Source organism: Alligator sinensis, unplaced genomic scaffold (genome assembly GCF_000455745.1).
Source record: "Alligator sinensis unplaced genomic scaffold, ASM45574v1 scaffold404_1, whole genome shotgun sequence".
Lineage (NCBI taxonomy): Eukaryota > Metazoa > Chordata > Crocodylia > Alligatoridae > Alligator > Alligator sinensis.
In genome coordinates, this window is record NW_005841839.1 from 4,553,658 (window position 1) to 4,565,530 (window position 11,873).

Consider the following 11,873-nt stretch of genomic DNA (forward strand, 5'->3'; position numbering starts at 1 on the left):
GAAAGAGAAGAAAGAAACAATAAGAAGCACCCACCAGATCCTGGCTGCCCCCTTCCCCACCAGCAATGCAGGCATGCGGGCGAACAATGCAGGCAGGTACAGAGGCGGCACCAGGGGAAGCTTCCTGCATGGCATGGTGGCTGGGCTCAGGCTGTTTGCCACCGCACCAGCCCCAGACCTGGCCAGCAGTGCAGTGCCAGCAACTTTAGCGGAAATTAGGGGGGCCACAGGAGGTATGTACCCCCCCTACGTGTTCCCCCTGATTAGGGACATGGGCAGGACCAACCTCTTCCCAGTGGGGCTGTGCCATGAGTGGAAGCAGGGTAGGTTCAGCTGTACAGGGCAGGCAGCAGGGGCCTGGTGGGGAGAGGCAGCACTGGGAGGGGTGGCTACAAGGAAGCTAGCATGAATTTTGGGGTGGCAATAGCCCCCCAAGCTCCCTTAGCACCACCCCAGATTAGGGAACTACCAAATCAATGGAGGGAGTGGGCTGTGCAGCAGCTCCTTTAATCTTGAAGGTTTCCCTGTGTGCACCCCTCCCTCCCTGATTGGCAGAGGAGCCCCACTGCTCACCCTCACTCCTAATCTGCAGGGAGGAAAACACTGCAGTTTAAAATATGGCACTGTTTTTACCACTCATTGCTGATTGGCCAAGGGGCACTGGCAGCCCCACTTTTTGTTGCTGATCAGCAAAAACTGCAGTATTTGCCTTTACACACATCAGGAGCCAGCAGCGAGAGGTTGGGGGGCGGGGTTGGAGAACCTGCCAAAATCAGTGAGAGTGGAGTGAGTGCACAGCGGCTCCTTTGGTTTTGCAGGCTCCCCCATGCACCACCACAGACATGGGGGCAGGGTCAGCAGAACGCAGGCAGTGTCCCTGTGTCCCTGCCTGTGCTCTCCCAACTCCGCCCCCAGTCCCTGACACAGTGCTGGGAGCTGTTGCTGCTCCAGAGAGCCCAGAGCAGCAACTTAAAAAAAAAATTATAAACATTTTCCTTGGCACACCTCCAGGAGTGCCAAGAAAAATGTCCCCACATGCTGCTAATTGGCATGCATGCCAGGGGTTGCCTAACTCTGACAAAGACGCCGTGGCACCATTCCAGGACCATGGAGAGTGTCCTGGCCTGTCTCCACTATCAAGGCCAGGTGAGCCCTTGCTCACATAAGTAGTTCTATGGAAAGCAAAGGAACTACCTGTGTGTGCAAGTACTCATCAATATTAGTAACATCTACAGTCTGGTCCTACATGGAGGCAAAATATTGGTTAACAACCAAGGCCATCCCTAGGGAGGGGTGAATCGGGGCAACCACCCTGGGCCCTGGACCCTGTGCTTTGGGGGGCCCTGTGGTAAGTGTTGCATAGGCCCCACTGTGACTGTCATGCACTGCTGCCACTGAGCGCTGCCAGCTCCAGCTGCTTCCCTCTCCCCACACTCCACTGGCTCTGGCCACACCCCTAGGGATGGCTCTGTTAACAACTCTGGAAACAATTACTGAACAAGGCAGCTACCACTTGTTAGCCATGGAATAAATAAGTGCCACTGACTAATCATTGGAACCGATTAGTCTGTCCAAGCTTGAAACAGTGCTTTGGCTGCACTTACCAGGGATGCTGGAAATGCAGAGTACATGGGCATTGCAGACAGTAAACTGGTCCACCACTGTGCCTGGCTGATTGGCATCAATGATCACTACTTTACTTGTAGACAGGGTACTCGTGAGAATCCATACTCGGCTGGATGTGGCATCCATCTCATGCAACTCCTTAGCCTGCAGGAGAGCAAAATGTGTGGTAAGGACTGGTGTTGCCTGGATTTCAGCTAGTCAACCAAGTTCTGACAACATTTATCATATGAGCAGACCAATGAGAGCAAAAGCTTTTCATTAGTAAGTGAAGATGCATAAAAATGAACTACAGAAATGTAAGCGTGCCCCACACTTCCTCCCAGGATCTTCAACCCAGGCCTAGAGAGATCACCCATTTGAGAGGAGGGGAGATGATTCTTGGTCTCTCTGCTGAATCTCCCAATTAATAGTACTGGGAATTCCGTTCATTTAGGTCACTTAACAGCTAGCAGACAGGAGCAACTTACAGTGGCTGACAACCTACGCTGCACCTGAACTGTCAGCCCAAGCAAAAAGCTCTATCTCCTATTATCATAACCAACCTGTCATTAAGATCCAGTACAGCTCCCCAGATACAACTGTCATAGAACAGCCGTGAGTGCCCTCTGGCTGAATTTCAACAGCAATAAAATGGGCTGAATGCCTCCCTAGGTTTACACTCAGTGAAAAGAAGCTGAACAAGCCGTTTAGAAGCAGCAACAACTCATTCCAGAAAAATCTTTCTTGCCTAGTAAAACAGGGCAGGGAATGAGTCTAATAGCCCACTACACAATAAACACACTTCTTAGCTGACAACATAACTGGGAGTCAGAGAGACTGGAGAGTGAAAACCACTTCATTACCATCTTATTCTGATTCCCAGGGCATCTGAGACATCCTACTTTTATAAGACCTGGGAACAGAGAGGAGCTACAACTACAGAGCAACCTATAGCTCTGCTGCACTTTCACTTGTTATAAATTACAAAATCAGAGTCATCACTGGTTCTAGTCTCTCCCATCCTTACAGCTTACTGAAATGTCTCCACTGGAAAGCTGACTGAAATGAGCCATTATGTTGCGTACCTCTACTGAGTGCCTCTTTGACAGCTGGACAGCAAGGCTTCTGTATTACAAAAGAAGCAATAATGAGGAAGAGAAAGATCTGGGTGTATTAATCAATTGCAGGATGACTGGGAGCCACCAATGTGATGCAGTCATGACAGATGTAGATGCAATATAAGGATGATGAAATACTGCATCATCATCATCATCAAATTATAATTGTGTTCTTATGAAGCATTTCACATCTGTGGATCTTCAAGCACATGACAGTGGGGAAAAAGGTGACTGCTTGGCGAGGTTATCCAAGATCCAAGACCACACAGGAGACACTGACTGAGCTGAGTATAGCATTAACCCTTGTTAATTAACCTTGCTGCATAAAACACTGCTAAAAGAAGGAAAGACTACACAGACAGAGTCAAGACATGTCAGAGCATAATTCAGATCCTACAATGATGGGAGCCAGAGAGGGATAGGTCTAAGAAATATAAAGACAGCAAAATCCAAAGTTCCCTTTTCTGACCTTTTTCTTTTCTGGAGATGTGTGGTTACTCTTGTTTTCTCCTTCCACTTCCCGATCACAGGTGAGGGGATCACGTCCGGGTTCCAGCTTCTGTCCATTCCCAGACTCCTGTTCAAAAGGCTTCCACCCTGTCAGATTGACTCCTGCTGCACACCACAGCTAAACAACCAAAGCAAGCATTTTAGTAGGCTAATTATTGTCAAATCTTACAAGATTCAAGTAGTTCTTCAGAACATTCTCTACACAGACCTAACAGTTGCCAGTATTTATGTGAGAAAAACTAGACCTGTTAACTTCTAGCAGAAGCCACACTTAGATTTGGATGAGAAAGGAAAGATTAAATCTATTGCCTAATAGAAATCACTACATCTCCATAGAGACAACTTAACAGATACACTTAGCAAAAAAAAAGGGAATAAGTTGGATGATAGGTTAAATTGAGCTTGTGAAAGGAACACAGCACTACAGTGGAAGTGCTCCCAAATGCTCTCAGCTGAAGAAGCAGGAGGCAGCTGTTATTATCTGATGGGCATTAGGAAAGATTTCCCTAACCAATATCAACAGGGGGTCAAAGAGGATAGGCTCCATATTTGCTAACCACCCTTGACATCCACCTCACTCTAGATTGATTTCAGACAGAGCAACCAGAATTAAGGCAAAACAAACTCTACTATACTTTGGCTGTTCTTTGACTGCAGGGGCATGTGATCAGTGACACAGGGAGAGGATTGAAACTGAAAAGTGAATCAGCAGACAGGACTGCTCAGTAATCTCCTTTCCTCAGCAAAACCAGTAGATATTAGTTCAGACTTTGAATAAATGATAAATCAAGGTCTCTTCCACCTATTTCTAGCAATTCCAGAAGAGTAAGTTGGAGATCCCAATCCACAGCATTTCAAACAGGACAATGAAAGGGACATTCCCAAGTGGTTTGGCCAACATTTCCTTCTCAGTAACATACCCAGATACAGGTTCGAAAGTGAAAAAGATAAGGGCCGTTCATTTTCCCTATAAAGTTATAGTCTAATGTACTTCCCCTACAGTGACATTCCTAGGATTACCCATGAAGCAGGGCATCGGAGTTAATATGTTCACATAAACATTTAGGGCTAGATCTGCAAGCAGGCTAAGTCTACAACTGCATACACAGCGTGCATGCACAATTAACACCATTTCATAGGCAAATAAGGTAATATAATACACAAATGCCTATACAGGAGCATTTGAGCACACAATTACCAAGAACAGCTTGTACAAATCAATTATGTGCCTGAATTTTTTGAAAATCTCCTTTCAAGCTTAGAGATTGCGTCAATGAACTCATTTTGACAATGTGGTTTCTGAACCAGCAACCTTCACATGCCAACTAGTTTCAGTCGGAAAATAATGCAGTAAGATTTGCTCCCTACTATACTGATATTACATCTACAGGTAATAATAGCCACCTTACCTATACTTATTAATTTAAAAAAAATCAGTGCAAATAAATGATATTGAAACAAGGCTGCTTACATAGAAATCACTACAAAATTAATTAACTGTTTTAATAACAACTGTTAAACAGCCATAGAAAATCAGCAATACAGTCCACAATTGGAAACAAGGCTTTTAGAGCCTGATGCTACAGTACACATGTAGACAAAGCATACTTCTGTTGCTTATTTAGGATATGTATGCAAAACAAATGCCAAAATGGCCCCTAAGAACAAGGCTTCCTGCAGGCTTGAACAGAGTTGTCTATTTCTCTGCAATAGAAACAACCCATTCCACTAGAGACAATTTCCATTACTGTTTATGAGGTTGTGAGGGGTGGGATAATATACCCAAATCCATCAAAACCCTCAAGAGAAAACATATCAAGCACGAACACTGATGAGAGATCATTGCCACTCTTCTAATCTCAGCGGCAATGTGAGAGTTCTTTTACCACTTAATGCTATGTTGCAGTTGCAAAATCAACTGGCAATACTATCTAAACAATAAGACTCCAAACAAGAGGAGTAGGGAGAAGAGTCCATCTGAGTGACAGAGTAATCATCACAGTACAGAACTTTGGTGATAACCTGTCACCTGCACAGACTTGAAGTTACGCCATCTACTGCCAAATGCAACTCCACATGTGACGGATCATTTTCAATCCTTGTAAAAACAGGCACAACTGCACTGACGTCCTTCAGCTTACACAGCAGCTAATTTTTGGCAACTCTTAGGGGTTGCATGCAAAATAAGGCTGAAGAAATATATTTATATGAGCCTTAAGTTGTTCTTACCCACTTTATTTTTTTATATCATTTCACCATTTGACACTCTAAGGCTTCTTTGTGAGAAGGGCTTTATGAAGTTCAGGTGATTGCTAGCACTGTGCAATTCATTTTTGAAAAGAAGCAAAAGATCTAAAATTGAACTAGAGGACTGTCTCTTGGCAACCAGAATCAGCTGGGAATTATGCCCTTATAAAGAGATGTGCTGTTTTCCTACACACATTAGAAATGAATCATTTTTAAAAGCAAGCAGGAGAAGGAGTCTTCTGAATTAAGGGTTACTTTGAACAGCTGGCCACATCAAAAAATTTAAATGAATAAAAATTGTCTGTGTATCTTGGTAACAACACACGGTTTGGACCTTTTGTAATCAGAATGGTAGGAAGAAACATGTAACTAAGTGTTTACCTTCATGGTGGGGTCCTTTTCTACCAGTGGGCGACAGTACACAGGAACTGGGACATTTTTCATTCGGGTGTCTTCCTGGCCACCATTGGGACTCAACTATGGGAGAAGAACAGACAGGAGAAGAGTGTGACATCCTTATATGCTAGGTTATAAGAACACAAATGCAGCCATCAAGGTGCAATGGAAAGCATCAGCCTCAGAAACGCCTTGTAGTTACTCACTGCCAAAGCCTGCATATACTTTGTCTCACTTATGTAGAATGGAACCTCTAATTGCTTGGGATAAGAGTACCTGAAAGATCACCTCTCTCCACCATTACATATTGCCATGGTTACAGTTAGCAGAGGCAGTGATGCTAGGTCCTCCTTGATATGACATGAAGGCACGGCTGACAGGGCATGAAACCCAAGACACAACCCTCTAGTCTGAAACAACCACGGGAGATTCACCCACATTCAGGGCATGATGCAGAGCCCATTTCTTTCAGCTGACCTTTGACCAGAAGTAGGTAGGGTATGGTATAGATGGTTATGCTCTGCTGAGGGCATTTCACCTTGTGCTGCTACTGGGTAGAAAGGGGAGCTGATTGCATTTTAGTCTGCAATTGGTACTGCTTGATAACTGGCAGGTTTTGGAGCCTGAGAGTGGGAGGTTTTCTTTATTTTCATTTGAATAAATAAATAAATAAATAATGGACTTTAGAAGAGGAAGTTGAATTATTTCTGCTTCCAAGATTGAGTCCTTCCAAACACTTCTAAGTAAGAGAATACTGCCTCTTTTCACTTCAATAGACATTTACAATGGATGAATTTCACTTCAGCCTACAAATCTCTGTGTGCCTCCAATCCACATGCTGAACCAATAAAAAGTGTATTTACCAATGGGAAAGTGTGGTCTTCACTGGTTTCATTTGGCATTGTGATCACCTGTTGTTCCTCCTCTGCAAATGTGCCTACCTGCTTGTACTTGGCAGGAAGGCTCCACCCACATGCCTGTAAGCGACCATCATCATTCCGCACATGTTCCCGGACCTGGCGGTACTGCTCGCGTTTCTGTTCGCGACGTGCGGATGATGTACAGTCACTGAGGAGAGAAGCAACAGTGTTACTTCTCAATCTATGGTTAAAAACAGAGGCAGAAGGTCAAGGAGCAGAAGCACAGGCAGAAAAGTTAGTCAAAAGTCAGAGAATATAAAGCCAGAAACAAGAGATGCAAGAAATTAGAGATAAAAATCCTGTTGAGAACTGAACCCAGGAAGTCTAGCTCCCTTCCATCCCATCTGTTGTAGCATGGTGAGCCCTTGTCATCTCCTTGGGAACACTCCTGCAGTTCTTCAGAGAAGGAGGATCAACTGTCTAGGAGAATGTTCCTAGGAGACCAAAGGATTATCTGGGTGGGCAGCTCCTGCATTTTTATTGACCCCACAACTTTAGCATGAAGGCATTCCAAATCCTTCCCTCTTTCCTTCCAATCAACTGTTTATTGGTCTCACCAGCGTAATGTCTTCTGGATTTGCTTGCTGAGAAGATTAGCTACCTAATCTGAAACTGCAGAAGGGAAAAACAGCAAGGGGATGCATCTCCATATCTGAGAAGCCAAGAACATCACCACCCTTGATGCTATGAATCTCAGGATGGCAATTTTGCCAGTCTCCCCCTGTACAGGTCTCCCTTAAACCAGCACACTATTGTGTTTGCAAAGGCCCAAACTATGACCTGAACTAGCATAAATCTGGAGAAATTTCAGTGACTGATGGAGTGACTCTGGTTACTCTTACCCTGGGGCTATTAAGCCATATTTTACAATTAACAAAGGTTATTTGAACAACACTATTAACTCTCAACACGTTTTTTATCACGTACAAACAATATTAGCAAAAAAAGAGACAAACAAAACAAAAAACAAAAATGCTCCTCAACATATATGTCTTCCTTAACAAAAAAGAAAAACAGGCAAAAGAACAATTATTTCATGGAATTGATTCTGTTTGACACATTTAAGCTATTGTCTGCTGAAAAAAAGACCATTTTAAAAAAAATTATTTCTGTGTGGCTGAACAGCAGCAGGTTCAGGCTTTGTGCATAGCAGGTGACTCACTCTTCAGGGAAGAACTCAAGGGTACGGCTCCCAGAGGAGATCTGGCACATGGTGTGGCTGCGACGCTGACTAAACCCAGCTGCTGTTGGAGACTTATAATGGATGTTCACTGATGGGTAAGTCCTCTTCGCAGGTGGGGGACTGGATGAAGAGCTGAACAGGCGGCTGAAGCTGGGGATGGTAAGAAATAGAGAGATATGAAAAGAGAAGAGCAGAAAGACAACAAAAGTTCAAAACAAGCCCAGGGAAAGAACAAGCCAGAAGAGGTGCTCCAGGCCTTTAATGGAACTGTCCAGGATTGAGTGCACCTGCTCTTAGCTCTAGAGATGGGAGAATTTTCAAGTTCAGTTTCACCAGCGGAGGCAATCCTGACTGAATCAGATATCTTGTGAGCAATGGCTTGACTATAAATTGATTGTGAATGCATGTGTGTGTTCATTTTATCTACCTGCTCTCAGATGTTTTTAGTCTCCAGTGGCTTTGTAAAATCAAAACCATGTGCAGTTCACACCAGAATTTCCATTTTACATGGACCAATGAAATTCCATTTTTGCTCCATCTCCGCTTACTACCAGTGGCAGAGTCCATCAGACTGGCATTTAAAATGACAATGGCAATAGCACCATTTCCCTCCATTTTATCTACACTGATCATCAAGTAACTTACAATTGCCAAATGGTAGATTTCTTCTTCTCCTGGACAGATGGATGCTCCCGGGAAGCTCTGAGGACAAACATTATAAAACTTGTTAATTTCAGCATCATACCAAAGAAAGGTTTTTTCTTTTATCCAATTTTATGCCATCTGATTGGATGTTTCTAAAGAGAGAATAGTTGCACAGCTTGGATTCTAATTAAGAATTCATTTCAGCAGCATGGGTCAAAAGAAAACAAGAACTAAAGAAGTTTACAAACACTCATCACCAGTGATGACAGGACACCTGAAATGCTGTCAATTCAAAGTGATACTAATTCCAATCAACAGTACCCATGTCACAATCCTACAATAGCGATTAGGGGCTCAAATGTTATTTCATGTTTCAGCTGCAGCCATGGAGAGATTCATTAATCAGAGGCTATTTTCTCCCCATGATTCCTCCCAGGTACAGCACCAGGAGAGAAGATGTTAAGGATCAGGAGACAAGCAGCTACAGTTCTAAGAATTTTCTACAACTTACAACCTAGTTCCTTTAACTGGGCTCCACACATCATAAGGCAAGACACCAGCAAACATGCTCCAAAATGCTGTTGTTCAGGAACTTCAGACCTCACCTGATCATTTCTGTCCACCTGACAGCCTCCTGTAACTCCATCAGCCTCTCTTTGTATTGGTTGCGTTCCATCAGGACACGGGCCATCTCCACACGGGTGAAGCGGCGACGTTGGGCTATAGGAATGTTGTCCTGCAGGGGGGAGGAGCACTGCTTCAGCCAACAAGAGATGGAAGGGGATGGATGTTAGTACAGGGGAAGTCAGGAAACTAAACACCCATTTGTTAGTTTTCTTCCTGTCCTGCTTAATCCCTCCCACTACCCAAAGCTCTAATTCTGGCAGCAGTTCTAGTCCCAAGAAGCACTAAGCACCGTGTAACAGCATCTGTCACCTAGGAAGGAGTAGGTGGGAGGCACTGTTAGTTTTCACTAAGCATATAAAACAGTGAGATAGGGGGAATGACAGAATGGCCTTCCTCTAGTGACCTGGCATCACTGGACTCACCTGCCCACTCTCAGTCTGGCTGATTCCCTGGGGAGGATTCCAAGGGGGAGGTTCCTCCCACTAACCACTGGGCAGCATGCATAAAAGGATGTTTGAAATTCCCTTCTGCAGTTAATTTCCCAACTAACCAGTGCTAATAACTTGCATATCAGGGTGGACACACACAGAATCATGTGTTAAAAGGATCTATCAGGGACAGGGAGCTAAAGGCATTTGTAAGGGCAGGGTAGAACAATCTGCATGGTTTACTACGCATAGAGCATGTGGAATGTATGCTCAAAAAACTCCCTGACACTAGGTTTTTAATAGGTTGAAATATATTAATGGCTTCTAGTGCTTCAGCCCTCAAAGCCTAACATCCAATTTTCTTTGTAGTTACCTGTGAAATTAGAAACAAGGAAGCATTGGAAATGCAAAATGCATGCATACAAAACTGCATTTTGGAAACTCATGAGGCACCCAGAGAGTTGTCTTGAGGCTCAGCAGTATTTCTTGCCCTATGAAAATCCCTTAGATGAGGTGTCCTAAAGGTCACAGAAGTGGGTCTTGAGCTGGCTAGTTCCTCCATTCCAATTCCCAGTAATTTTACTGATCTCAGTAATCTACAAGCTAAATTAAACCTTTGTATCACTCCAGTTAAATCAATGGAATTACACCAGGGATTAGTTTCCTTGTTTTCCACAAAGTAATAACAATATATCCTATTTGTATGACAGTGTAGGAAAGGACATAGGTAAGATTTCCTGTCATGCTAGAGGTGACATTTCCAGGTGGCATTTCTCTTCTAACATTCTCTGGCTCATTTCCTTTTTGACTCACTTTGTTGAAAAGCCTAAAGCTCTGGATCCTAGGACCAAACCCCAATGGAGTCCCTGGAATGAAGTTTTCCTTAGAGGTGCACCGATAAAGATTTTGGGGGCTGATACCAATAGCCGAGATTTAAGGAGGCATATCTGCCAATACCAATCCGATATCTGATTCAGCTGCCTCCATGTGGTAAGTCCGGTGTGGTGGAAGGGGAGGGAGAAGGGAAGAGGCGTGGGGGGCAGATCAATGCCCCGCATGGTGAGGGAGGGGAAGGGCCAGGAGCTGTCTAGTTAGGGTGTGGGAGGGAGGAGTGGCTCGTAGGGTGGGGGTGGATCCCGCTGCTACTTGCACCGTGGGAGGGCAGAGAGGCGTGTGCCCCCAGATCTGTACGGAACGGCACGGGGTGGATGGCAGCTGTGGAGTGGAGCCAGAGCCAGCACTGCACAGGGATTTTCTTGAGGGGCTGGGCTCAGAGCAGGCTCCGGTGGTGCTGGGAAGAGGCTGCAGCCACCCCAAATTTTGCCGCAACTCAGCTCCCAGCCCCACAACACCATTCGCCACCCAGCTCAGCCACGACTGAACACCCCGCATCCCCCCAAGCGCTGAGAAAAGCTGCGGTGGCACAGAGCTGGGAATGGAGCTGCGGCGAAATATGGGGTGGCTGCAAACTCCTCCCAGCACTGCTAGAGGCCGCTCCGAGCCCAGCCCCGAGCAAGAAAAGCCCTGCGCAGCACCGGCTCCAGCTCCACTCCGCAGCTGCCGCCCGCCCTGTGCCACGGAGATCTGGGGGGCAAATGCCCCCCCCCCCCACCCCCCACCCTCCCTCCCACGCCTGCCCCTGCCCCCTCCCTCACCGCTGGGGGCACTGATCTGCCCCCCACACCCCTTCTCTCCCCCTTCCTCTTCTGACTTACCAGCTGGAGGCAGCTCTCCACACTGTCAGCTCTGCTCCATCCTGTGGTGCGGCTGTGTGCAGCACAGGCATTTATTGGCCAAATTATTGGCCCCATTGGGCCAATATCCAATATAGAAAATTTTCTTCATATCGGTACCGATCCAATATCAGACCAATGTATCGGTGCACCTCTAGTTTTCATTTGTCTCCCTTTGTCTGGTATCCTGCAATGGCAGTAGCCCTGTGTGAAGTGGCAAGTATTTGCTTCGGATTCAGCCGATTCAGAGGACAGTGATTCAATTCAGTGATTTGAATCACTGTCCCAGTTTAATTCGGCCAAATCAGACCCGAAAGATTTGGTGCCACTTCGGAGATTCGGCCATAGACTAAAAAGGCAGCTGCCTCCAGCTGGTAAGTTTGTTGGGGTTGAGGGAGGAAAGGGGTGTGGGGGAGGGAGGGACTGGGGCTGGTCAGCCAGGGCAGGGGGGCGTGTTACTC

General features: G+C 45.5%; 1 protein-coding gene across 7 annotated transcripts in view; it reads right to left on the reverse strand.

The window, feature by feature from the left end:
• Window positions 1-11,873, reverse strand: part of MAPK8IP3 (mitogen-activated protein kinase 8 interacting protein 3) — a 75,229-nt gene that overhangs the window by 19,621 nt on the left and 43,735 nt on the right. For 6 of the 7 annotated variants that reach the window (XM_025204076.1, XM_025204068.1, XM_025204045.1 and 3 more), the window contains 7 exons: window positions 9,230-9,381; window positions 8,625-8,681; window positions 7,959-8,129; window positions 6,740-6,977; window positions 5,862-5,957; window positions 3,193-3,351; window positions 1,605-1,770 (listed from right to left, as the gene is read on the reverse strand). In XM_025204076.1, the coding sequence (XP_025059861.1) occupies window positions 1,605-1,770; window positions 3,193-3,351; window positions 5,862-5,957; window positions 6,740-6,977; window positions 7,959-8,129; window positions 8,625-8,681; window positions 9,230-9,381 (1,039 nt within the window). The remainder of the gene's footprint in view (window positions 1-1,604; window positions 1,771-3,192; window positions 3,352-5,861; window positions 5,958-6,739; window positions 6,978-7,958; window positions 8,130-8,624; window positions 8,682-9,229; window positions 9,382-11,873) is intronic. The other variant, XM_025204038.1, reaches the window with a different exon arrangement.